The sequence below is a fragment of the Oncorhynchus mykiss genome, chromosome 8, assembly GCF_057628025.1.
Source record: "Oncorhynchus mykiss isolate SJ-2025 chromosome 8, ASM5762802v1, whole genome shotgun sequence".
Lineage (NCBI taxonomy): Eukaryota > Metazoa > Chordata > Actinopteri > Salmoniformes > Salmonidae > Oncorhynchus > Oncorhynchus mykiss.
Window position 1 is genome coordinate 59,257,015 of NC_143029.1, and position 27,918 is coordinate 59,284,932.

Consider the following 27,918-nt stretch of genomic DNA (forward strand, 5'->3'; position numbering starts at 1 on the left):
TAAGTAAGAGCAGTCAAGTTAAATGACATTTATTATATCAATACTGCAGTTGGAAATCCATTTGGCTTCACAGGTTTGTGTGACCCCTGAGAAAGATTGAAGGATATACATCAACCACCATTCATTGACACATTCTTATCACTATTTACTTCTGCATTGTGCCACCTCTTCATTGAAAAACTCCTGTATTATATAAATTAATAACGTATTGACTAAATTACATATTCTTATATGTGTAGGCCTACCACAGACATGTCAAGTTATTGGCCTTGATCAATTACAAACAAATGTCTACTCTTGAGATTGTCATTTCCTTGTTTACTCACAATAATCTAGGGAGTGTAAGTGACAAAAGAATACAACATTATGCAATAATAGCTCTTAAAAATAATTTATACAACACGCAACACGAAGTTTGTGTACAGAAGCGGAAAAACGCAAATGTTCGTGTCCACTGTCACATGACGGAGGATGCGTCATCAAATAATGATTTTCCCGGAAGTACCCATGCGACTTACCAGGCGCACGGTCCGGCCGGCTCCAGCGGACGAGAATGCATCGCAACATGGCCTCGCTGTAAACCGAACGAAACCCCAGTAGATTGTGTATTTGACCGGCAATCCGTCACCATCGGCGCCTTGATCATGGACCTCCGGTCCAGAGGCTTTTTCCGGAGGCATTGGAGTTGTGAATAATAATCTTCAAGTGCTATATTAATACATTTTATGCCCTACTCACTTTTGCACGCTCCATGGATTTAAAGAACAAGTGACAGCAATAGCACTCACCCCAATAAGGGCACCACTTTCCATTTGGAGGAGAGGACAAGAAACTACACTACAATTTTTAAGTAACGGACGATCGGGTGTAATATATATTTTCCACTGTTGATTCCAGTCTTCGCTCATATCCCTCACAGACACAATTCATAACCGGTAAGAATCCAGTGTGCGCTACCTGCTATCGATCTTTGAAAGACAATTGGATGAAGGCCCTGCTCTTGTCGGTCCATTTACAAGGTTAGCTAACCTAGCTAGCTAGTTTAGAAGAGTAGCTAATGTTAGCTAGCTACATGTAAAACCGCTGGCTAGCTAAAATTGAATATTGGCTTTGGCTGTCTGTGCTGATCAAAACGAGCTTGATAAGCTAACCTTTTGAGTTGAAACTAATGCCAGTTCATGTCGGTGTTTTAAGTGGGTGAAGGTATTGGTAAATTAGTTAGCGAGCTAACGCTAGCCTGGAATGTTTCTAGCTTCCTAATCTTCCCTCTTTTGAACGTTCAATATGACAGTTCCCATCGAAACAAATTGACTAACTATCTAAACCATTTCGTTAGCCTGTGTTTTACTTCAATGCCGGTCTGGCGATTTACTCTTGAGTTTCTTAAATCACACTTTTAAAATATCTAACGTTGGTTAATCCGACCTGTCAACATAGCTAAATCTAGGTAAGGCAATTGTCATGCTGGTTTTTCTATGTGTGAGGCTTGGTTGGGCCTACAACGAATTAATTCTGATCGCAAGACTAGCATACCAATTAACATATGAAAGTGTATCAACTATTGGATACCAAGAAAGTAATGTCTTTAATATTGCGATGCACAAATGATGTGTCGACATGTCACTGCAGAATGTATCGGTCACTCGACATTACTACGAGAGACACGTAGAACTACCACACAGGCTAGCTAGCTAGCTAGCGCGCGGGTGGGGTGTGTTTGACATCCACCATCATTGGCATGCTAGAAGGCCTTCCCTGCAATTTGACCCATCAGTAATGTTAGTTGTACCGAATCGAGCCACAAACCGATCGTGTTATCATAGGGTTATTTCATGGTCTTTATTTGTATTTAGTGCCTAAAATGTGTTTACCAAATAATGAGCTAGCCACAGATGGGATAACATGGCTAACACCGGGTACTTGCTAGCTAGTAGTTAGCTAGCCATATGACACGTCTTCCTAATGTGGGATCGCCTCTTTAGACCATGTGATAACAGTTTGACACTACTTCTTTTCATGCTTGAATTAATGGCAACACTGTAGCAATAAGTAATGGGAATTTGCGAAACCTCTTACATGTCTCAGTAGACCCATGCCTGTCTACAACCCACACCACTCAAATGTGGAATATATTGCTTAACAGTAAAAGTATACAGAAAATATAGAGAATCTCAAACTTTGTAACCACTAACCAGCACATATATATATAAAAACAAATTGGGAAAATCTGTTACAATCAAATAGAGGGTACTGGCAAGTGAACTTTGACCAGAAACAATACATTCTCTGAAACTAGCTAACCAGTTAGTTCAATTGAGCGTGAGTGAATGTACCAGCTCAGGCCAGCGTGAGCCTAATCCCCAAGAACGGATGCAGAGAAATGAATATATATTTTAGATTTTTATTTAGCCCTTATTTAACAAGGCAAGTTAAGAACAAATTCTTATTTCACAATGACGGCCTACCCCGGCAAAACCCTTCCCGAACCCGGACGACGCTGGGCTAATTGTGTACCGCCCAATGGGACTCCCGATCACGTCCTCTAGCACTGAGATGCAGTGCCTTAGACCGCTGCGCCACTTGGACCCCATGACCCCATTAACTGGTTTTTCGCCATTTCTAATCCGCATCCATGTGTCATGTCAAATTCATCTCCCCATCATTATGTGAGTTGACAATAGTCATGGTGCAACGTAATTTTTTTATTGTTATCTGCCAGGAGGATCAATAGATGGTTCAACTGCCCCTAAAGTGGAGATATGGTAATTACTCGTAACCCAATTCAACCCCAGGAGGGATGTGATCTCTCTTGTTTCAGGCCTAAATAGCGGTTAAGAGGTATATGCAACTTTCCCCAGCTGAAATAGGCTAAACCTAGAAGATTAAGTGGAAAGTGAAGGAGGGATATAGGGAGGTGAAAATAAGTGTGTATTGGCGCAAGGGTACAGGGAGGAGGCATTACTGTTATCAGGGCAGGGTCAGTAAACACCACCCTTGCTGCTTGGCGGGACAACCTTTCTATAGCGCAGACAAACCCACTAACCGATTTCCAATTTTGGAACTCGCCTCAACAACAATGCTTTCACAAGTTCTGACATCCCTGTTAGTGGAAGCCCATGAACTTCATAGGGAGTTAACTTGAGGCTGATCGGTCAGTGGGCATGGTGTCCAGGTTATTATTGTATATCTAGTCTACTCACCATAGTCTGACCTACCCAGTATCAAAATGTAGATTGTAGTCTTCCATGGTTTTTTGTTGATTTTAGATTTTTTTTTTTTGTTTTGCTAACTCTTCCTCCTTCTCCTCAGATCGGCTGGCAAGTCAGCGCCACCCTAATGCAGAACCAAGTGAAATGAACAAACCACCGCAGCCTATAACGGGACCCACCTCTGTCCCACACCCCTCCCCCTCCCCTGGACTGACACAGGTGAGAGCCATTGACAAGACCCAGTGTGTGCTGACTGGTCAGGGTAGCATTCATTTGGACAAAAACACGTGAGAACGTTTTGAAACTGGGACATTGCTACCTGAACTTGTCCAATAAGGATGCACATTTTTGTTTTATTACATTGTACCCTATTGAACGCAACCCATCTCTGGCAGAAAATGATCTAACTAACGTAGTTGTGTTTCTCTCCCTCCCTTCTCTCCCAGGCTGCCTATGCCCCAGGTCAGCCCCCTTCTCTCGTCTTCGCCACCCCACCACCTCAACAAATGAACTCTTCACCGCAACCGCGACAGGTATTGCCCTCTCCATCTCTCTCATTCTATTTCCTGCTCTTTTGCTCACGCTCTCTAAATGTCCAAGCTTCTGTTACGCTGTTAACTCCAACTCTTGCTTAACTGTAACGCTTTGGTCCAACCTGTTTGTGTTTAAGTGTCCCTGGCTACCAACCTTGATCTCTTGCTCTCTTTTGCTGTCCTCCCTCCCAGTTCGCCGCAGGGCCTCGTGCTTTACACCAACAGGTACTAACTCCCCTCACCTTCCCCAAAATGTCTGTCATCTCGACCTGAAAGTAGACCGCTGTGCGTGAATGCAATTTAACTTCAGAGAAAGATGAGGCTAAACAGCCATTCTAGTTCTGATCAGACCCAGCTGTAACTAGATGTAAAACCACCTGATTTTGAGTGAAATATTTCAAAAAGTATCAATTCAGGCCATGAGTAGAGTGCCGTGCTATAATCCTCAGCCCTTTTGTGGCTCTCCAGGACCAAGGATTTCATTAGTGATGTGTTCAGGCTGCTAATTACATAGGTTGCCCTTGGTTACACCTGATTCCACCCACTGTAGGACTATACGGTAAAGTTCCTAGGCACCAGGGTTTATCGGTTTTTACATTTCACCTGTTCATGTATAAATTAGTTTCCCTAATCAGGCAAAGTGCCAGCCAACCCATCAGCCAGGCCTACGATCAACGGTAGTTCCTTGTGGATTTAACTCTCTAGCTTTATTTTTCCTTGATGGCTTCATATTTTCTGGTAGTCAGCAGCAAACTGTTAGTGGCTGAGTGATATACTGCTTCTTCTCATTCTCTCGTTCCTTCTGCTCTCTCTTCTCTTGTCCTCCTCCTCTCACCCCCCCCCCCCCCCCCCCCCCTCTCTCTTGCTCTCTGCTCGTGTGTTGTGCGGCTGAAGGGCGGATACAGGGCACTGCAGGTAACAGCTTCTTTTCCTTCTCACCCTCCTCTCGGTCCGTCGAACCTAGCCGTAGTTTAGTCTGAGTCTAAAGAACTAACGTCCAAAAGTTTACTCTCGACCCTTGCCCGAGGGCTGACAATAATCAGTGATCATCAACAAAATTATTTTGTTGAGTAGATGCTAGCTATGATCATTGTCGAAACTTGTAGCTGATCCTGCTTCAGTTTAATCCTGCTCCGTCCTATTATAGCCTAGTTCCCAGTTTGACCACCTTTTGAAATACTAACCAGAGCCTGTGTCCACAAAGTGTCTTTTGACTAGGAGTCCTGATCTAGGATTTGTCCATAGAATCGTATTCAATATTATCGAAAAAGCCAAACGGATCCTAGATCAGCACTCCTACTCTGAGACGCTTTGTAAATACTGGGCCAGGATGGATATAGCGCCTCCCTGTTAGTCATGGGGGATTCTCATACTCGCTACTCTATGAACATGCACCCATGAGGTGTCCAGTAATTCACAACACAGGCTTGTAAATCCCAAACTAAACCCCCCCCCATGGCAGTCATCGTGTGTGCAGTGTGTTCAGCTCTCTGGAGTCTCGACCGACCTCCACCATCTGACAGTTTCAACATGTGACATTTTAACACCGCAGTACACACAGCTCACCATTTGGCTCATACACACACTCAAATATACTGTAGAAATATACTGACAGTTTCTCTCTCCCCTCCATCTCTCTAGCCCTACTATGCCAACAGGGCCACCATGTCCACCAGTGCCCCCCGGGTCCAGACCAGCAGCGGGCCTCGTCCGGTGGGTCCCACCCACGTCTACCAGCCCAGCTCCCAGATGATGATGATCCCTGGGCAGCAGCTGTCCTTTGCTGGCTCCCCTCAGGGCTACTTCATCCCCCCTGGACAGGTGCCACAACCGGTCATGATGACTTTATGTTAATGGTTAACTTCACTTGAATATAGGGTTGCAAGATTCCATAAAATTCACAGCTTTCTGGAATGTCGTGGAAGTTTTGGGAATTTTAAAATGTAAATCGTATAACACCTCTCGTACAGTATTCCAGCACCAAAAAGTCTAAAATCAACATAGAGTTGTAGCTATACCGAAACGCAGCAAACAAGAAGCTTGACCCCTTTAGGACAGGTAACTCACAGTCCTATACCTTTAAACAGTTTTAAGTGTCCTGTCTGCCCCCCCCCTCTCTCTCTCTCTCTCTCTCTCTCTCTCTCTCTGTAGTACCGGGCTCCCTACATGCCACCCAGTCCACAATACCCTGTCACCAGTGGCACGGCAGGCTTCTACCCAGGAACCAGCCCGGCTGAATACCCCACCTATGGTAAGGGGCTCCACTCTGGGCCATGGCTCAACAGCCAAGCACAACCATGACCACAACCACAATCTGGATTTGAACCACAGGCACGACTGGATCAGCAGCTGGAACTCGAACCAAAACCTAGTGTTGAACTGCAATCAGATGCTCTTCGTCAGGGCATAAATGTAACTTTTTGGTCCACCAGCCACTGTGGCAGGTAGATAAAAAACAATACATTTTACCTGCCAAAATATTTTTGGCCTGCAAAAATTCCACCAGCAAAACACAAAAACGAACAGCATGCTTTGTAATGTTTCTAGAACAATACATACAACAATACAATACATTACTAGTAGGGATGCAACGGACAGTGGGCCCACGGTACAGTTTCGGTATCTTTATATTTAAGAAACATAACACAGCACCGTTTAAACAATGAACTCTTTTAGTTTGCCTATAGACAAATAGAACTTTCCATTCAGAAAAATGGCACCATGACTGACTAGGCCTGGTTTCTGTCTCTACTGTATGAAGTCAAGGGGAGAAAAACCTTCAAATGAAAATGGCTTCTTAGCTTTGACGACCTGTAGGTTCTTTGCCTTCTCCATTTTAAATAAACAGGGTACATACTTGTATAGGCAATATTTAAAAGTAAAAATAACAAAGTGCAACATCAAGTTGGTACCCTGAATGAGATATCTGTTCCTTTATGTTGAGGTTCTTTTTAGGTTCTTCTGTGAAAAGATAAGCACGTCCAACATTCTCTGAAGCAAGACGGGAACGGCTTGTACTGACGGCTTTCTCCCCTGCGGTGGAGAAAACGCTCTCACTTACAACAGAGGTTCCCGGGACACCGAGACTCTGTTGTGCAAGTTTTGTAACATGGGGGAACTTTGACTGGTTTGTTTTCCACCACACAAAAGGATCAGCATCCACATGAAGGAAATCTGCTGCCTTGTATGAGGTGACCACCTCAATCATTTTGGGAAAGGGCTTGGTCTGTTCCTCTGCTTTGAAAAGCTTCCCAGATAACGGCCATGGCGATCTTCTTTTGAGGAGGGGATAATGATGGCTGTTCTTCCTCTGTGGATGGCCCTGCTTGAAACTGCAAGAAAAATGGCTAGTAATAATAATACAATTTATTATTAAGTGACACACATCTCATCACATTAACGCACATGATAAAAGCAATATCATGAGAAATCGTTTAAAAATAGATAAAATACCTGATGTTTATGCGTCACAATTTCTTTGAGGTCCTTGTCGACTCTGTCGCAGCAGGCTGAGCAGGGGTTTAAACCTTGGATCAAGGGCTGTAGGTCTTTGAAGGTACTCCAGAGGATCCCGGTCTGTGTATCTTCTCTCCAAGTCCTGAGTGATGGCTGCCTTGGTCCTCCCTGATGGTTGCACTGTCCTCAGGACCCGGTGCCATGGATTTGATAATCATTGACTTTAGAGGGATCATTGATGAGGTTTCACTGCTCGTGAGAGTTGTCATTGTTTTCAGGGGGTTGAGTAGCCAAAATGAGTTCTTCTGCCAGCTTCAGTTCACTGTCAGTCAGCATGGTTCACAGTCGGTCTTTGACCGACTTCTTCACCGCCTACTCCAATACAGCAGAGTAGCTGGCCGGTTGCTGTTCCACAACGTTCCAGCATGTCATGAATGGTAGCGGTGGTGTTTTTGTGACCTTCCCCAGGAGGCGGGACACTGCCTTGAGAGAGCGAGACTGCCCTCTTGGCTGCAAGGTTCAGGATGTGTGCAAAACATCCAATGTGGGGGCCCAAACCCATCAGCTTCATGGATGGCATTCACTATCTTTTGTGCATTATCTGTAGTGGCTGGGATTGTGCTATTTGGTCTCTCTTGCTTCCACTCTGTCACAGCGTTCATTAGTTCAAGGGCTACCCCTTCGTCAACCCAATCCAGTACATAGTGAACCGTCACAGTGAGGTAGCCTTGAGTTGCTCTGGAAGTCCAACTATCAGTGGAGAGAGTTAGATAGGGTGTCTGTCAATTCCTATCCAATTTCTCTCTGATGATTCATGGAGTTTGGGAATTACTTTGCTGCTGAAAAATGTGTGGGAGGGGACATTTTTCATCAGGTGATGAAATCCCGAGTCAGTAACCACGAAATAGGGCTGCAAATCTTTGGCTGTGAATACTCCCACTGCTTTCGTTATTTCTTTATTTTTCTGAATTTGTCTCAAATTGTTGTTGGAAGGCAGCAGCAAGAGGTTGTTGTGTTTTTGCTAACGAGTGGACTCTCCTTGCTCCAGCTCCACCTGCAAGGGATACGGCCGGGTGATGGCGACTTAAATTACACATGTTAGAAGTGTTTCCACTCGAGTAGCCGACAGTGGCAAGGCAATGGTTGCGGACTGTACTTTTGTTTACGGTCTTCTTACCCTCATCATTGTATTGAACGCCAAAATGTTCCCACACAGCGGATTTGAAAGACTGCTGTGCCTCTTCAAATTTGCTTCTCTCTGTTTCGCTAGCGCTCGCCATTGTCACGTTGGAGCTGAGAGAATATTTGTTTTTAGTTTCCTCTCTTCATGGGGCCACTTTAGGGAGGTTTCCTACTGAGATGTCATTGCAAATCGTCCATTGGTTGTTTTAAGGGGGGGGGGGGGGTTGCAGTCACTGCGGTTGCCACATTTTGAGCCATTGCTGTGAGGTAAAGTTTGTCAGCCCTCAGGGGTCCCCTAATGTCCTGTGGCCCCAAGCAGTTGCCTGCCAAGCCTGTTCTCAAGTTGTGCGTCTGGTTCTGTGGATCCGAATGTACAACGTGCATGTAGTCTGCAGCGCAATAATTACATTTGGAAATCATAGGAAAATGGCAGGCATATCGTAATTCTGCGGTTCACGTGTGCGTATTGAACTGTAGGGGGCGTACTGAACGGTTCGACAACATACTGTCTCATTGCATCCCTAATTACTAGTAAGAAGTAACTAATGTGGTATATTAAATAATATTTTGTTGTCACCTGAGCCCATAATTTTTCCCCCGGAACGAACATGACCCGTCAAACCACACTTGTTAACCCCCGCTCGCTTGACCCGGAAGCCAGCAGCACCAATGTGTCGGTGGAAACCCCTTTCAACTGGTGACCGAAGTCAGCTTGCAGGCGCCTGGCCTGCCATAAGGAGCCGCTAGAGCATCTTGAGCCAAGTAAAGCCAAACACTCCCCTAACCCGGACGATGGTGAGCCAATTGTGTGCCACCCTATGGGACTTCAGGTGCCGCAACACTGCAATGCGGTGCATTAGACCGCTGTGCCACTCGGGAGCCTGTAACCTGAGTCTTTTAACCAAAATACTGTATCACAGATGAGACAAATGCTCACCTGCCCCTTTAAGGGCGGGAGGTTACTGTGGTAGCGCAACTTGTCATGTTTGTGCCTGTGAGATTGAGTCTGACTAGTAGAAGCGTTTTCTCTTCCCTAGCAGTTGAAACTCAAAGAGAGAGAAACAACCTAGCTTGTGAACAAAACAATGTAAATAGTGAAGAAACAAGGGCAGTCTCACTTCGGTGGACTTTAGTTTCAAGTAAATTAGACCAATTTATATGCCTGTGGGTAGGCATCTAAAAATGTTTTTTTTTTTGAATTTTTACCCCTTTTTCTCCCCAATTTCATGGTATCCAATTGTTGTAGTAGCTACTATCTTGTCTCATCGCTACAACTCCCGTACGGGCTCGGGAGAGACGAAGGTTGAATGTCATGCGTCCTCCGATACACAACCTAACCAGCTGCTAAAAATGAATCTTTGACTCAGATCTTCACATGCACAGAGGGCCACAGCAAGGCTGTGTTGCAGCGCAAGTGGAATGAGCTTCAGTTGACGTCAGAAGTTTACATACGCCATAGCCAAATACATTTAAACTCAGTTTTTCACAATTCCTGACATTTAATCCTAGTAAGAATTCCCTGTCTTAGGTCAGTTTGGATCACCACTTTATTTTAAGAATGTGAAATGTCAGAACAATAGTAGAGAGAATTATTTATTTCAGCTTTTTTATTTCTTTCATCACATTCCCAGTGGGTCAGAAGTTTACATACACTCAATTAGTATTTGGTAGCATTGCCTTTAAATTGCTTAACTTGGGTCAAACATTTCAGGTAGCCTTCCACAAGCTTCCCACAATAAGTTGGGGTAATTTTGGCACATTCCTCCTGACAGAGCTGGTGTAGTTGAGTCAGATTTGTAGGCCTCTCTGCTCACACACGCGTTTTCAGTTTTGCTCACAAATTTTCTATAGGATTGAGGTCAGGGCTTTGTGGTGGCCACTCCAATACCTTGACTTTGTTGTCCTTAAGGCATTTTGCAACAACTTTGGAAGTATGCTTGTGGTCATTGTTCATTTGGAAGACCCATTTGCGACCAAGCTTTAACTTGGTCGCAAGACTGATGTCTTGAGATGTTGCTTCAATATATCCACATAATTTCCCTGCCTTATGATGCCATCTATTTTGTGAAGTGCACCAGTCCCTCCTGCAGCAAAGCACCCCCACAACATGATGCTGCCACCCCCGTCCTTCACGATTGGGATGGTGTTCTTCGGCTTGCAAGCATCCCCCTTTTTCCTCCAAACATAACAATGGTCATTATGACCAAACAGTTATATTTTTGTTTCATCAGACCAGAGGACATTTCTCCAAAAAGTACGATCTTTGTCCCCATGTGCAGTTGCAAGCCGTAGTCTGGCTTTTTTATGGGGGTTTTGGAGCAGTGGCTTCTTCCTTGCTGAGTGGTTCAGGTTCTATCGACATAGGACTCGTGGATATAGATAGTTTTGTATCGGTTTCCTCCAGCATCTTCACAAGGTCCTTCGCTGTTGTTCTTGGATTGATTTGCACTTTTTGCACCAAAATACGTTCATTTCTAGGAGACGGTATGACGGCTGCATGGTCCCATGGTGTTTATTTGCATACAGATGACCGTTGTACCTTCAGGTGTTTGGAAATTGCTCCCAAGGATGAACCAGACTTGTGGAGGTCTACCATTATTTTCTGAGGTCTTGGCTGATTTCTTTTGATTTTCACATGATGTCAAGCAAAGAGGCACTGAGTATGAAGATAGGCTTTGAAATACATCCACAGGTACACCTCCATTGACTCAAATGATGTCAATTAGCCTATCAGAAGCTTCTAAATTCATTACATTTTTTGGAATTTCCCAAGCTGTTTATTAAATGCACAGTCAACTTAGTGTATGTAAACTTCTGACCCACTGGAGTTGTGATAGTGTGAATTAAGGGAAATAATCTGTCTGTAAACAATTGTTGGAACAATTACTTGTGTCATGCACAAAGTAGATGTCCCAACTGACTTGCCAAAACTATAGTTTGTTTACAAGAAATGTGTGGAGTGGTTGAAACACTTAGGTTGGAGTAATTAAAACTAGTTTATGTAAACTTCCGACTTCAACTGTATATAGGCTTCGTCGTTCTTTGACTGTGCGATTACATTTTCCAGCTATAGTTTGAAAACAGCTACAGCAGAATTAATTTAACTTTCAAAGTTTTCACACTTGACTATATTTGTTAACAAATGCGAGTGAAATGCTTGCACTGTTGAGCCCTGACCAACGTGGCTGGTGGAGTCTTACCTGCCAATGCCGAAATCTACCCGCATTTGGCAGGTGGCGGGTGTTAATTTTAGGGCCTGATCTTAGTTGATCTTACAGTTGGTCAGTCAGTTGATCTTAGGTTCTTTACCGTGTGGCTTTGCTGGTTGTTTGTTGTGGTTTTGCCTGGCAGGTGTTTGTGTGTATGGTGGTCTTTGTTTCTCTTAGGACCAAGGCTGTGTGTGTTTTTTCTGGCTTTGGTTCGGCTCTATCAGTCTGTGTTCTGTCTTCTCACCTGCTGCCTCTTACTGCCTTAACACCCTGCTTACCTCTGGTTCCCTTCTCATTCACTCACTCTGCATCTCTCTTCCTGTCCTCTTTCTCTCTCTCTCCTTTTTCTCTCTTCCCTTCCCTCGCTTCCTTCCTCTCCTCCCCCTGTCGTGTTCAGAGCCCTCTCTGGCTGCGAGGGAAAGGCGGGGGGGTGGGGGGAGAGGGGGCGGGCGAGAGAACGGGCGTCTCTCTCTCCACGGTGCTCCTCTCACCTCCCAGCGCTACCCCGGTGAGTAAGTGTGTGTTGCACGGTGTGTGCGGGGCTGCATCTTTATCTGCATGTTTGGTTTGTAGTTTTGTGTGTTTGTTTGGTTTGTAGCTGCCCCACCCCCCCACCCATATGTATACATAGTTTTATTTTGCTCCGGGTGCATGTGGGTCAGGGCTTAAAACAAACCTTTTGGTCCCCCAGCCACTTAACCCCCCCCCCCCCCCCCCCAAACCTGGAGGAGCATGCTTCTCAAACAAATGTATTACTAGTAATCAGTGATGTGGTATATTGCTCAATGCTATTTCATTATTTGTGACATCGGCTACATCTTCTAGCAGTTGAAGCAGACACATTGGAAACAACCTGGCTTGTGAACATTGAACAAAACATTGTAATAGCCAAGGAACACAGTCTCACTGTAGTAGACTTTAAGAGTGAATTAGACCAACATTTATGCCTGTGCTCCGCGCTTCTAAAATCAGTCTTACTTCAGCACTTCAATCCCAGTGCGCACAGCTCCCCAGCCAGGCAGTGTGGGAGCTGGCATGTTTTAGGGTTGGTCGTTTTTTGTGCGATTTTAGCTGCCAGCTCTTTATATTGCTGTAAATGTGCTCGTTCTTCACTTCTAACTCTCTTCTTATTCGCGAGTGAAGTGCTTGCACTGCCAACGTGGCTGGGGAAACAGACGTCTTACCCGCCAATCTACCCGCATCTGGCGGGGTTTTTATTTTAGGCCCCGTTGTGGTTATTTTAACATGTTCTATTTCAGTGTGTGGTTATTTCAATGCTTGTTTAGTCTGTATGGTATGTTTGTGGTCATTTTAGTGTGTGATTGTGTGTTGCTTTTTGTGCTGTGTTTGACTTGCCTCCCTCCTCTCCCCCCCCCTACAGCAGGTGCCTACTACCCGGCCCAGCCCCAGTACAGCCACACACCCCCTGTCCAAACGGCGCCTGTCATGTTAAGCCCCGCCCAGCCCCAGCAACAGGCCCTGCCCCCTCAGCCGCCGCCGAGCCAACCACTGGCACCCAAGAGGGAGCGCATAGCGGTACTGTACCACAAACTAATCTTGCTTTTCCACTTTAAGACTGTACCCCTGGTGTTTGGCCTGAAGACGCAGGCTTTTGACCCTGACATGGGGCCAGACTGGGACTTGGTGCGTGAACATGGCAAAGGTTAACTGTTAGCATATCAATTGGGCCTTTTCCTTATAAAAAGCAACTGTTCAGGGGATTCAGAAGTTGTTGATGCTGCTTTTAACATGTCGTTAGTGTCAGCCCACACTGAGAACACTTTCTCTAGTATAATACCAGGATATATATTAGGAGTGGAACAGCCCTATAAAGGTCAGAGGGCAGCTGGTATACTATGACCTCGCTGCTGAGGTCAATGCAGTGCAGGAGTAGTACATCTTGCCCCTTACCGCTTATACGGGGTCAGACACGGATACCTTCTCTCCCTCCCCCCTTATGGTTAAAGATAGAATCAGGGGGATGGTAATCTGTTCCTATATCAGAATTGGCCTCAGGGTAATGTGACCCTAGATATGTGATTAAAGGCAACTAACCTCATGACACAGATGGAGATTGAACAGCGGGAAAGAAGTATAGGTTAGTTTAGACGGTAGGAGGGATGACTGGAGAAGAGAAAAGGGGGCTATCATTTATTTAGGCCTATTTAACTAGGGTTGTATTCATCAGTGTATACCGTAGCAAAACGTTTTGCAATGGGGAAAAGAAAACGGATAGCCAGTCCCTCCCGGTTTCGGTGCATTTTTCATCTGTTGGCGTCTAGTGAATACTGCCCAGGCTAGTCGATTTTTAATGTGAAGTAGTCTGACTGTCGGCTGTTCAACTTTCTCCTCTTCAGATCAGAATACGAGACCCCAACCAGGGGGGCCGCGATATCACAGAGGAGATCATGTCCGGGGGAAGGGCCACCTCCACCCCCCCATCACAGGTATGCCTCGCTACCCACTGGGGCCTGCCTGTTCAGGACAATGTAACCTCACAGACCATTCAGAAACGTTGTTGTCCAATGATTAAAACTCTATTGCTGTTCACATCCTGAAACTTTGTGATTGGTATTTATCATATGAGGACATCAAATAAGCTATGGGGGGGAGCAGAAATGTATCATGTAGAACAGATATGAATGTTTCAGACAGAGCAGTGTCAGCTGTATACATTCTAGTTCTATACATTCAACTCTAAATGTTTCACATCCCTCAATACATCCCCTGGTTTTGCCACCTCCTTGGGATCATTCCCAGTGATGAGCTCACAATGCAAGTTTGGAATCTTGTGTCTTTGAGATGATTCCACAGAGATGATGTCATAGAGGAGACTAGGAAGTTTGGAATGGAAGCCAACTGTTCCAGAACGGTTCCATTTTGTTAGTGTTTACTTTTAGGTTGTTTCTCGTCTCCAACTCGACTTGTTTTGATCAAGGCAATAGGATAGCGTTAGAAAACACTGTACAACATATTTGTGTTTATTATTTTTTAAATCTAGTGTACGCTAGTTTTGACGGTGCTCCTCGTTTTCTGCCACTAGTCCTCCACTACAGAGGGAGAAGGTCCTTCCCAGACCAACGGAGAAGTTACAAAGCCCGTCACCATGATGACGAGAACAGGTGAGCGTCCTCCCAGGTCTTGTGGTACTACAATGTCTTTACATGGTGATATTTGCCACATTACATAGAGATTAGAAGAGCATGAAGTAAACGATGAACTTGATCTTCAATGATTGAATGATATTACGTAATAGTTCCAAAACGGTTCTGAACGGATTATGTATTTTTTCAGATGACAACACGGAACCTGCAGAAACAATGGCCGCCATGACCCCGCCTCCTGCGTTGGTGACCCCAGAGCCTGCCACCGCCACCGTCTCAACTGAGGCCAAGCAGGAAAAAGATAGCCAGGCAGCCCCACCTACCGAACAGGTCGTCAGCCAATCGGCTGTCCCAACGGCTGTGGGGAAGGCCGAGGAGGCCATTCCGCCAGAGGAAGACCAGGCCCCTCCCCCATCCCCCTCGCCCCCGGCAGCTCCTACCTCCGTTCCCCCTGCAGAGGTGCAGACACCACCCCCCATCACCACCATCGCTCAGGTCAGTGACACGGTGGATGCCGGTGTGACCCTGGCGGGAAAGGCAGTGACTCCTGAAGCTCCTCCCATTGAGGAAGAGCCTTCGGCCGCCCTAGCAGCCGTCGAGAAGCCTCCTGCTCTGGTAGCGGAGAAAGAGGAGGCAGAGAATAAAAAGGAAGAAGTAGTGGTGGAGGAGGAGGAGATTGTAGAGAAGGTAAAGGAGGAGCCTGTGCTTACCACCAAGCCAGAGGTAGTGGCGCCTGTTACGGTGGCGGTCGCTAAAGAACACACTAAGCCCGCTCCCCGACCTTTGACCCCCGTCGCCACAGCAACGATCAAACACTCTGCCCCGGCCGTGAAGCCGGTGGTGTCTGTGGAAGCTCCCACTAAAACTGAGAGCGTGGTCGAGCCGACAGCGCCGAAACAGGAAACTGCTGCTGCTGTGCCCGTGTCTGCCCCCGTTCCTGCCGTCACTCCCTCTGTCCCGGAGGCAGAGCCCGCCATGGCCCAGAAGAGGGAGGCGCAGACGCCCCTGTCCAACGGCCTCCCCCAGGAGTACCCCGACGAGGTAGACGCCCCCGTGCCCGCACAAGAGCGAACTGCAATGCCCAACACCGAGCCTGCCGTTCCCACACCTCAGGAAACTGCTACCCTTGCAGATGCTGCCGTGGCAGAGGAGGGGGAGAAAGGGGAAGATGCAGCCACGGTGCCCTTGGCCAGTAGCCCTTCAGAGGACACGTCTATGCAAGGTGAGAGGGGAAGGTTTTTACTGGTCGGGATCACTTGGTTAGGAAGTACTGTGGGCACCAAGGGTTTGGCTGGTGCAGACGGCTTCAGGTTTTGACGTAACAACTTCTGGATGTAACCCTCCTCTCCTAGCTGCTGTGTCTGTGCCAAAGAAGAAGAGGAACATGAAGGAGCTGAACAAGAAGGAGGCCATAGGAGACATGCTGGATGCCTTCAAAGAGGTGCGTTTCTATCTACTCATGTGCCTGCTTGCATAGAGCTGAGCGGCCTTCTAAAGTCATGAGCTATTCTGAACAGTTGTCCGTGACCACTTGAAGGTGCACCAGTGGTAAACCTTGAAAAACGTGTAAGATTGTTACTCCCAGCACTGCAGTCCAGCTGCTACTCCGGTTTGGTCAGTGCAAGAGCAACTTGGCATATGGCACCGTTGGTCTTTGTGCCTGGAGTCCTGGTATATCTGTCGACAATCATTTCACTTCCCAGCAAGTTTTCGTCAAACTTCCCGTATGCGAATTTGAAACTTGTATTCTCTCACAACAACAAAATAAAATGTATCAAAAAAGATTGTCACCCCAAATCCTGACGGCGTTGTAGGGGTCTCAAATTCATTCTACTCCGTCTTACCCCTCCAATTGTCCTGTCCCTTCTCCCAACTCTCTCATCCATACAGGAGAAGGAGGCGGCGGCTGCCCCCGAGCCCTTGTCCACTCTGGCGGAGCCCAGCCCTGTGGCCCCTCCCCCTTTGGCGACCGCCGACGCGCCAGATGAGACCTGGGAGGAGAAGGAGGACAAGCAGAACGCCGACACGCCCCCGCTCAAACCAGGCGACCTCAAGTACCAGTACAAAGGAGGTGGGTGGCCCCCTGGAAATAAATGTGTCTGTAGGTGACCCAATTTTCATCTTCGTTGACGCCCGACTATCTCTTATGTGAAATATCTCATCGTGAATGGTCAACGACCCCATTGTGCAGGTGTATGGCCAGCGTTATCCCTCCCGAAATGAATGTCTCTTCAGGAGCAGTCTGATAGATTTGGTTGAATGTGTCCCAGCAACGGTTAAGCAGTAGAAAGAGTCCGTCGCCCGTTCAAACTCTCCCACTCCTCCACCCTTTCCTCCCAACAGAGCAATGGAAGCCTATCGACCCGGAGGATAAGAAGAGGTACGACAGGGAGTTCCTGCTGGGCTTCCGGTACATTGGTGCCAGCATGAACAAGCCCGAGGGCCTGCCTCTTATCTGCGATGTGGTGTTGGATAAGGTAAACAATATCATTGAAGGAAAGAAATAACAATTTAATGAGCCAACATGGGTATATATTTGTTTTAATAGGCATCCAGTTTGAAGTGTATTATTCACAGCTAAGTGAAGTGATTATGCTCCCGTAGTTCATTCGTGTGCTTTTCGAGCCTGTCCCGAATACTAATTTCAATGTCAAATTCATAGGTTCTTAATCCTCTCCTCTCTGTAGGCCAATAAGACCCCCATGCGCCCAGCGGAGCCGGGTCGCAACATGATGAACGCCGGGCCAGACTTCACCCCCGCCTTCATGGGTAACCTGGGCAGACAGTCCTCTGGAGGTGGGGGAGGGGGACCACGGGGCCCTGGAAGGGACCATATGGGAGTGAGTATCGCAGTGTTTGTCCGTGTATGGAGTTATATAGTGGACACTTAAAAAAATATATATATTTATTTTTTTTATTTTTTTTTATGGGGTAGATCATATTTAATATTGCAGATGGATGGAGGCTTAAGTGGAAAAATTGGTCTCCATTTCCAATCCCCCATATTTTGTTCTTGTAAATATATATATTATTTTTAATACACAAAGGTATGTGGATTCGGCTATTTCAGCCACACCCATTGCTGACAGGTGTATAAAACCGACCACACATCTTTGGTAAAACGGGTTATATCCATCCAGATGCCTCTGTAAGTGCGTAGAGATCCTATAATTCAAGACCAAGATCGACCATTTTTTTTGGTCCCGTGTGGGCTGTTGTCTCTTGGAAAGCATTAGTCACAGTTCAAAGTATGTTATTACCTCACTCTCCACATGATATAAATCAATCATTTGTCACACGTTGCTTGAAAACAAATGGTTTAATTGGTTGACAAGCAGTAATTTATTGTGAGCATTTAAAGATGACCATTGAATAGTGTTCTAAGACTGCCAGTGAGTGGAACTGGTGCTGCTCTCTACCTTGTTTATGTCTAAAGCTGGGCTCAAGTTGTGAGTAGATTGACAGCCCAGTTTGTTTGAAGTTCATAGACATCATTTCCCTCTTATCTGCTCTACATGATGTTCTTTCTCTCTGTTTTATCCCTCTACCCCTCACCCATCTTGCTTTCCCCCCTTCGCTCTCTCTTCTCTCCCCCCCCAGCCCCCAGGACCCCGGCGCTCCCAGCAGGGCCAGCGCAAGGAGCCCCGCAAGATCATCATCTCCTCATCGCTAGGCGGTGACGTGGAGCTCAACAAGGCAGAGAAAGCCTGGAAGCCCGCGGTGAAGATGGCGGGGAGCCGCGGGACCGGCCCCGAGGAGGAGGAGAGCGACGACCCCGAGCAGGCCAAGACCCAGGAGCTCTTCAAGAGGGTCCGCTCCATCCTCAACAAGCTGACCCCTCAGATGTTCCAGCAACTGATGAAACAGGTCACAGAGCTGACCATCGACACGGAGGAGCGGCTGAAGGGAGTGATCGACCTCATCTTTGAGAAGGCCATCTCCGAGCCCAACTTCTCCGTGGCCTACGCCAACATGTGCCGCTGCCTTATGGGGGTGAGTGACGTGACTGACGACGTTTGGGAATTTTGTGTTTGTCTTTTTTTCTTTCGTTCTCTCTGCCTCTACTTTGAGCCATGTGTTTGGACCAGTGCAGTAGGGAGGTAACGTGTCACCGGTACGCGTTGGTACCCGATTCAAATGTTAAAGATACAAGTGCATCAGTCAGAAAGTTGATTGAACCATTACAAATCGCCGGTTAACTAAAATAAATGTTGCTCATTACATTCTGCCTTCTGAAAATACCTCATAGTTTGTGACAACCGAGTTGTGCTGTTCATTGGCTATGTCATACATTACTAGCTCAAACAGTTAATGTGCAAAAAATACATGACAAGTTCTTGTAGTGGGGTGGTAGATGCCTTATCTCCTTTATGGCTCAGATCAGGTGCCTACGTACATCATTACACACACACACAGAAGTCAGCTCAGACAGGTCCAGTTGAGAGAGGCCCAGCTCATGAGCTCCATCAGCAGCAGACTTTTACGTCCTCCGAAACATGACCCGCCTAGCCGCTCTTCTTAACACCCTCCTGCTTCACCCGGAAGCCAGCTGCACCAATGTGTTAGGAAACACCGTTCAACTGATTACCGAAGTCAGCCTGCAGGCACTCGGGCCCGCAGCAAGGAGTCGCCAGAGCGCTATGAGCCAAGTAAAGCCCCCCCCCCGGCCAAACACTCCCCTAACACGGACAACGCCGGGCCAATTGTATGCTGCCTTATGGGACGCCCGGTCATGGTCGGTTGTGTGACAGCCTGGGATCAAAGCCGGGTCTGTAGTGACACCTCAAGCACTATGATACATTGCCTTCCACCCTGCGCCACTCGGGAGGCCCTAGCAGATTTGAATTTAGAATGGAAAATTAATGTTTCTATTGCAACAAACGTTAGTGCATCAAACTGAATCACACCGAATCGTTTCAAACTAAAATGTATCATTTCGGGGCCCATGTATCTAGGTGTGTATGGTGTCGTCTTGAAAGGGAAAGATGCACATCCATACACTGCAGTATAGGGATGGAAATGAAGAACTCGAGGAGCTGAGAAGCCCTCTTTCGTTCCTTTTCTCCCCCTCTGTTTTAATTCTGTCTTCATCCATTTGTTTGAGTGTACTTTTCTAAGCCAGTCCCCCACTGAACATAAACAAAACTGACCTTGAACTAAACATGACTTGTTCCTTGTTTCCTTTCCTTGTGTCCTCCCAGTTGAAAGTGCCCACCACAGACAAGCCGGGAGTGACTGTGAACTTCCGTAAGCTGCTGCTGAACCGCTGTCAGAAGGAGTTTGAGAAGGACCAGGACGACGATGTGATCTTTGAGGCCAAACAGAAGGAGATGGAGGCCGCAAAAGAGGTACGACATCACATCCTGTCTACACAACAGATGCGTTCTGTTATATTCATATCCAACCCATGTTCATATTGCCAATATCACAAGATTGGTCTGTATTCCTCATAAATTCTAAATCCATTTATTTGACTATTCATTTGACTTGCTGTTTTTCACTTTTGCCGAGGTCTGTGGTTGAACTAGCAAAGATAGAATCACATTCTGTTCCGTCCCGAACCCTCAAAGAGCGGGTACATTTTGGGCAATACAGCTTTCTTTACTTTCAAATGACCTTTTGACCTCTCGCCTCCCAGGAGGAGAAAGCCGGTCTAAAGGCGGAGCTGGAGGAGGCGAAGGACAAGGCGCGCCGGCGGTCGCTGGGCAACATCAAGTTCATCGGCGAGCTGTTCAAGCTGAAGATGCTGACGGAGGCCATCATGCACGACTGCATCGTCAAGCTGCTGAAGAACCACGACGAGGAGTCGCTGGAGTGCCTCTGTAGACTGCTGTCCACCATCGGCAAGGACCTGGACTTTGAGAAGGCCAAGGTATGCAGAGAGAGAGATACAGACACATAAAGGCATGCCAATGCACAGGGACACACACACACATACTGATACCTGACATATTTCCTCTGCAGAAATATGAATGGCCACACACACACCAGTCTGAGTGTCCCTCTGTTTGTCCCTACAGCCCCGTATGGACCAGTACTTTGCCCAGATGGACAAGATCATCAAGGAGAAGAAGACCTCGTCCAGGATCCGCTTCATGCTGCAGGACGTCATTGACCTCAGACGGGTACAACTACACCTCCCTCCATCCCTCTCTGTGCAATGTTCTCTCCATTTCTCATTTTCTCTCCCTCTATCTTTCTGTATCTTCCTCCCTCTTTCTGTCCTTCACGCCATCCCCTCCTCTCTCGCTCTCCTCTTCAGCGCTCTCTTTCACTTCTTCTTTCCTCTCTGTCTTCTCTGCAATAGTATCATTACAGTCATGGCGTCACAGTAATGACCATACTCTAATTCATCCTATGGCTCTAAAGCCTTTGTGAATTCTTAGACTTTAAAAGAGTTCTCTCCCTCCACCAGAGTGGCTGGGTGCCCCGGCGAGGGGAACAAGGCCCGAAGACCATAGACCAGATCCACAAGGACGCTGAGCGAGAGGAGCAAATGCAGCTGGTCAAGGTCCAACAGCAGCTTATGTCAAGGAATGACAGTGGTGGTGGAGGAGGTGGTGGTGGAGGAGGTGGTGGAAGAGGAGGAGGAGGAGGTGGTGGTGGTGGAGGAAGAGACGGCAGGGGGGGAGACCGAGACAGAGGAGGAAGGGATCAGGGGGGCCGTGGGGGCCAGCACGGCGGCCAGGGGGCTAGGGGCAGCCAGCCCCAGGACGAAGGCTGGAACACAGTGCCCATCTCCACCAAGAACAGACCCATCGATACCAGCCGGCTCAGCAAGATCACCAAGGTGAGCGGTGGTTTTAAAGTTCGCAACTAATAAAGGACCGTGTTTTTAATTACTAAACCAACACAAATCGGGTTCCTAATTATGAGGGGGCAGGTAAGCAATAGTGTGTATTGATTGTATTTCAGTAGCTCATAAGGATGCTTTTTTGCGATCACATGACCAGGTGAAGAGTTTGTGTTCTCAGGGATTTCACTTGTCACTTAAGTAGCCATTTTTCGTCATTTTGTTTTACGAAGTCGAGTCCCCATTGAGATGGATATACTTATGTCATCACCTCTGTTCTCAACCTTTAACCTTTTGACCTCTCCCCCCACTAGCCTGGTGCTCTGGACTTCAACAACCAGCTCCTTGCGCCCCAGCTCGGGGGTAAGGGCATGTGGGGCAGCTGGGGCAAGGGCAGCAGTGGAGGCACCACAGGAGCCAAGCCTGCCGCCGGAGCTGAACCGGGTAGGGCCACATATGGGCGCGTGCCGAACACAGGGAGTCGGGTAGAAGCCTACTTCATACAAACACACACCGACATCCCTCACACAAGTGCAAAATACCCAACAAATGTGTCACACTGTACTATACACACTTATAGTACACACTGTACTATACACACTTATAGTGCACACTGTACAATACACATTTATAGTGCACACTGTACTATACACACTTATAGTGCACACTGGACTCTACACACTTATAGTGCACACTGGACTCTACACACTTACAGTGCACACTGGACTCTACACACTTATAGTGCACACTGTACTATACACACACAAATGCACGCATGCACACCTACATATACAGACTTGGCATTTGTGTGATATGCGTGTATTGATCTCTCTCTCGCTCATTCCTTCCTTCCTTTTGTTCTCTAGCAGCGGAGACTGGCCGTCCGGCCACTGGCAACCGTTTCTCTGCCCTGCAGCAGTCTGCTCCACCAGCGTTGTCCTCGGACGCTGACCGCAGGGTACCCCAGAGGTCAGTACCTCTGTTGCTGTTTTGCTTTCCGTTTCGCCTCATTCTTCCTGATCTTTCTCTCTGCCCCCCCGACTCTCGCTTACACGCCTTAATTTTCTACCCCCTCTTCGCTCTCCAATATCTCTCTCCTTCTCCGTAGGTCCAGCTCCAGTCGTGACCGCGGCGGGGACCGGGACAGGTTCGACCGCTTCGAGCGGCGCGACAGTAGTCGCGACGCCCGCCCGCCTGTCACCAAGCGCAGCTTCAGCCGCGAGACAGAGGAGCGTAGGAGCGATAGTCGCACCCCTACGGAACCCCCCGTCCGGCGCGTAGCCAGCATGTCTGACGACCGGAACAGAGGCAGCCGTGACCGGGGAGGCAGCGGTAGCCGGGACAGGGCTCCTAGCAAGGAGGCTGTTGGTAAGAGGCTATACACACACACACTGACTCACACACGCTTCTACTGCCAACACATACATCATTCACACACACGCTGGATACATGTGCACACACCGTAGTGTAATATATGTTTTTGTGTACAATAGTGTGTGTGTGTGTAACTGTGTTGTATCTGTACAGTGAAGCGTGAGACAGGCCCCACCCTTCCCCCCGCTGCTCCGGCCAAACCGGCCATGACCGAGGAGGAGCTGGACAAGAAGTCCAGCGCCATCATCGAGGAGTACCTCCATCTCAACGACATGAAGGTACACACACACACAGGCCACATCGACAACATGAAAATGCACACAAACACACACACACACACCATCAGTTTTGTGTCCATGACAAAGATGCACACACAGGCGATTGCATAGCTGACTGCTGTAATACTAAACCCTTGTCCTTCCCCGTCCGGCCCTGTAGGAGGCGCTGCAGTGTGTAGGGGAGCTGAACAGCGCCCCGCTGCTCTTTGTGTTTGTGCGGAACGGCCTGGAGGACACTCTGGAGCGCAGCGCCATCGCCAGGGAACGGATGGGCCTGCTGCTGCACCAACTCCTCAAGGCCGGCACCCTGCCCACAACACAGTACTACAAGGGGTGAGAGGCAGAGAGAGTAGTGCCCTAAAGACCAGGTTGTGTGCGTTTCTCAAATGGTGAAAGAAAGTGTGTGTGTTTTGAGGAAGCATGCAATCCTGTCCACAAGATAGTGATTACTTTGCCTTGTTTTGTGGGTGAGAGAGCACTGAATAATGTCTTTACCTGGTTATGTTTTAATCAAAGGCTCCAGGAGATCCTGGAGGTGGCTGAGGATATGGCCATAGACATCCCCCACATCTGGCAATACCTGGCTGAGCTCATCACCCCCATGCTCCATGACGGAGGCATCCCCATGGGACAGCTCTTCAGGTGAGGCCCAGGCTCTATATAGGTTGCAAAGGCCCCAACTCCCGGCAGTCACTTGCATGTATTAGTGTTGAATCCAGAAAGGCTTTGACTGATGCTTCACTTTGTGGATGAATAGTGAAGAAGTGTTAGGCAAGAAAATATACCGTTTGAGACGGGCGTAAAGAATGAATGAGAAGTTTAAAGGAACGCTCGGTAACCTATTGCTACTGTGTGTGTGTTTCTCCAGGGAGATCTCCAAGCCCCTGGTTCCCCTGGGTAAGGCTGGTCTGCTGCTGGTGCAGATTCTCCACTTACTCTGCAAAGGAATGGTAAGTGTCTCTGTGCAAGCAGCTCTGTGGGGTTTGTGTATGTCCATAAAATATTTTGTGTGTGTGTGTCAATTAATTGTGTATTAATGATTTTTTTTAAATAAATGATTTTCAGACCCATAAGAAGGTGGGTGGTCTGTGGACGGAAGCAGGGCTCAACTGGAGAGACTTCCTGCCAGAGGATGAGGATGTCAATAAGTTTGTGACTGAACAGGTCAGTGTGGGAGAAGGGGTTAAACTTTACAAAAAAATAATAATAATATTTTTTTTAGTGCCACTCGATCTGAATACCATGTAAGATTTAAGATCGGTGGACTGAACATGCATGCGACTGCCCTAAATAAATGAGAGGATTTTAGTTGTTTTGGTTAAGGGAAGTTGATATGGGTTTGCCTTGTCGTTCTAAAGGAGTGTTTAGCAACGAAACCGATGTGTGCAAAACGGACCTTGTTGGCTTTGAATCAAAGGATCATTGACAACAGCGTGAACTATATTTTGTCTCCAAATGTTTATTGAAAACATACAAAAAGATTGCACAATAAGCATTGGTTGACTCCAATTGCGTTGTCACAGTTGTTGGTTAGCTAGTTAATTTTTGCCATATTTGCATAGACGTGACATAAGTCCAAACACCTCGAGACGCGATCTCAAGAAGAAGACACAACTAACTGAAGCAAGCCACCTACGGTTCCCCACACGGCCGCTTCTTATCATTGTAGATGGCTGTTTGACCTTTCAGAATCATAACACGCTGCCTCTGCATTGAGCGCGTATCAATTTTCGTGACGTGGTCAGACAACCTGAGGGATCGGAGTGTGCCTTCCGTAGAGTTCCTAATGTAATTCTATGGTGTGTTCGCTCTTTCCAGAAAATTGAGTTTACCCTGGGGGAGGAGTCGGGTGAGACCAATCAGAAGAAGCCCATGAGCGGGGAGGAGCTTAGCAAACATCTGGACAGACTGATCCAGGACAGGGCTAACAACCAGCGCATCAGAGACTGGGTCGAGGTGTGTGTGTGATGTGATGTGCATATGCAACTTTGTGTATCAGCCGGTCAATTGAAAGTTTAAACACGCTATCTACATGTAACTTTTGGGAAAGCAGGCTCTGTGGTAACTACTTATTTATTTACCCTCACTTACAGGCCAACCTGGACGAACAGCAGGCGGCTGCCAACCAGTTTGTGCGCGCTCTGATGACCTCCATTTGCCAGTCAGCTGTTATATGTGAGTACCGCGAAGCCCATATATCTGGCCCTTCTGTTTACATACCTTAAAGATGCTTCCAACCTCCTTTCTTGGCATGCTGTTGCCCTGTATATTGTGTGTGTGATGGAGAGAAACCAAGGACAGTGCTATGTATTCGGTGCCTGAATGTTCCCGACTTCTGGTTCTATGCCCAATCGCTGGTACATTCTGATATCTGTCTGATTGGCAATGGGGGCATCAAGTTGGGTGTAGAATGAGTGTTGGTCGTTTGGTGCTACTCTAGGTTTATGGATCTGGGTTAATTTTCCTATGAATCGGGTTGACTGGTTGGAGACTACGTTGTAAGAAGAATGGGGGTGGAACATGCATCCATCCTTTCTCCCTCTCTCTCCGCCTTCACTCACTCTAACACGCTCTCCCTCCGTCCAGGTGAGAACCCGTACAAGGTGGACGTGGAGCAGATTACCCAGAGGGCCAAGCTGCTGCAGCGGTACCTGAGTGACGAGCATAGGGAGCTGCAGGCCCTTTACGCCCTCCAGGCCCTCATGGTGCACATGGAGCAACCGGCCAGTGAGTACAAGTACTGTGGTGTGTGTGTGTTTCGCCTCAGTTCTGTGAGGTTGTGTATGATTGTGGGTAGCGAGGCTAGAGTCACGCCTTTACAACCTCATTGTCCTGGTGTGCTAGAGTGCTCGCAGAGTAAACCTCTTTGCCTATTCATTGGCTGTAGTCTCTTGTGGCCCAGCCAATCACCAGCTCAGATACAGAACCTCCGTTTTGATGTTTCTTTTTGTCGTGAATATCCACAGCACTGCAGTTGCTTCCCATTCCGTGTAGATTTTGTGATTGTCGTTCACATTCTGCCCCACTGGCATTGTCTTCTGTCTCGCAAAAATATTTTTATGTAAGATGAACTTTGATTGTGTGAATTAAAATGTTTGCTGAAGGCGTATGTATTTATCCACATTTCTCTATCAGATGGTGTTGTGGCTAGATTCATAGTTCAGGAATCATGATTATGGCTGTGCATCTTAACTACCCTCTCTGACTGTGGCATCCTCCCTTCGCCAGATCTGCTGCGGATGTTCTTTGACGCGCTGTACGACGAGGACGTGATCAAAGAGGAGGCCTTCTACAGGTGGGAGTCCAGCAAAGACCCCGCAGAGCAGACCGGCAAGGGCGTGGCCCTTAAGTCGGTCACCGCCTTCTTCACCTGGCTCCGCGAGGCCGAAGAGGAGTCCGACAAGGACTAAATGTCCTCTCTAATACCACCACCTATGGCTAGGGAGGTGTATTGCAAGGGGAGCCCGAGGAGAGAATTGGACTCTGTGGCCCTTTTTTTTTAATGTGGCGGACTGATATCGATCCTCAACAAGGCTTTTTAGAGAGGGACCTGACATGCAATCACTTTCTCTCTTCTCTCTCACTCTCGCTCACTTCCTCATTCTCTTTTCCCTCTTTTGTGATGGCGTGTGTCCGCCGAAAATGAAATAAATGATTGAGACGGATTTTGCTTGTGTAAACGCGTGGAATAACTACTACGGTCACTGCGTATAAAACCCTTTTGACTTGTTGTTCTCGAGAAAACAATGACAAACCAACACGCTGCTCTTTGTGGTTGTAGACAAAATTATATTATGCAACATACTATATGACACGCAAACGCATAGAGACAATGGTAGAGGTGTCATGTAGCATGTTTTTCCCTTGGAGTGGGGTATCATGCCATGCGTGTGTGTGACGTCCGATCGAACACAGAGCTCTGTCTTCTCTTTTTTTTTGTGTGTGTGTGTGCCCAGCATGGTTGAAGTGTGTTTCTTTTAATGATGTAGACGAGGTATGTTTGCTGATCAGCTGACATCAAGCGTATGTTGCCGACCTATAGAGGCTCTGAATGGCTTTCTGAGCGACGGTTCTTTTCCTTTTTTCAACTTCCTGTTTACCGCAGTACTGGGACTTTGAGGACAGAAACAAGATGGGGGATGGATTGTGACCTTTGACCATTAGCCTCTGACCTTGGCTACTGGAGGACGGTGGGGGTCTTCTATATGCTTCCTTAAAGCCTACCTTTCACTTCCTCCCCCAGTAGTCAATCCTGACTGAGATACTGCGTCTTTTACCTCTCCTGTAGTTACATGATGAACTGTTGGGTGCGTTCTCTCTCGACCCCTGTCGAATGAGAAAACAAACCCCATAACTAGAGGACTCCTTAATGACAAAAATCACCATTAAAACTTGAAACCTACAGAAATCAACTTGATGAAATAAGAAAAACAGAAATGATCCGAAAGCCTTTTCTACTCTAAGTGGAATCACATTTCAGGAGCGTTCTGTACATATATATTAAAGTTGTTTTTTTTGTCAGTTTTATTTTTCAGAAATAATAAAAATAAATTACTGATGTAATGTAAACTATAAAATGCTGTATCATTTTCCAACAGAAGTGGCAGTTTGTCCAGATGCAGAGAGGGGTGCTTTAGGTCATCCATTGATTAGTTTTATTGGACTTTTGTAAATATTTTGTTGCTTTCTTTATTATTTAAGGAATTACTGCTTCTTTTTGCATCATAAACTGGAAAAGATGAGGAAACCGAAAATTGCAAATAAAAGACTTATCAAGTTG

The 27,918-nt window shown here is 47.1% G+C and overlaps 1 protein-coding gene, 1 non-coding gene and 1 pseudogene across 13 annotated transcripts; all 3 read left to right on the forward strand.

The window, feature by feature from the left end:
• The first annotated feature begins 522 nt into the window (after window positions 1–522).
• Window positions 523–27,917, forward strand: eif4g1a (eukaryotic translation initiation factor 4 gamma, 1a). 12 transcript variants are annotated; one of them, XM_036985774.2, is made up of 33 exons: window positions 523–1,019; window positions 3,310–3,428; window positions 3,656–3,742; window positions 3,935–3,967; window positions 4,637–4,657; window positions 5,384–5,563; window positions 5,894–5,993; window positions 11,987–12,097; window positions 12,971–13,125; window positions 13,947–14,036; window positions 14,633–14,711; window positions 14,884–15,915; window positions 16,046–16,134; window positions 16,584–16,764; window positions 17,037–17,170; window positions 17,381–17,533; window positions 18,294–18,686; window positions 19,895–20,041; window positions 20,332–20,565; window positions 20,714–20,818; window positions 21,109–21,483; window positions 21,801–21,930; window positions 22,353–22,455; window positions 22,595–22,854; window positions 23,014–23,138; window positions 23,299–23,471; window positions 23,655–23,780; window positions 24,007–24,088; window positions 24,204–24,302; window positions 24,957–25,094; window positions 25,232–25,313; window positions 25,725–25,865; window positions 26,367–27,917. In XM_036985774.2, the coding sequence occupies exons 1-33, from the start codon at window positions 986–988 to the stop codon at window positions 26,546–26,548; spliced, it is 5,493 nt and encodes a 1,830-aa protein (XP_036841669.1). In that variant the 5' UTR covers window positions 523–985; the 3' UTR covers window positions 26,549–27,917. The 12 variants fall into 12 exon arrangements, with proteins under 12 accessions (XP_036841669.1, XP_021468781.2, XP_090038244.1 ...); XM_021613106.3 differs by lacking the exon at window positions 11,987–12,097; XM_090182118.1 differs by lacking the exon at window positions 11,987–12,097 and having other exon boundaries at window positions 22,356–22,455.
• Window positions 25,376–25,503, forward strand: LOC118965660 (small nucleolar RNA SNORA57; annotated as a pseudogene).
• On the forward strand, window positions 25,934–26,064 carry LOC118965680 (small nucleolar RNA SNORA3/SNORA45 family). The gene has a single exon (XR_005053058.1). It is a non-coding gene; the product is annotated as a small nucleolar RNA SNORA3/SNORA45 family (small nucleolar RNA).
• Window position 27,918: the final 1 nt, after the last annotated feature.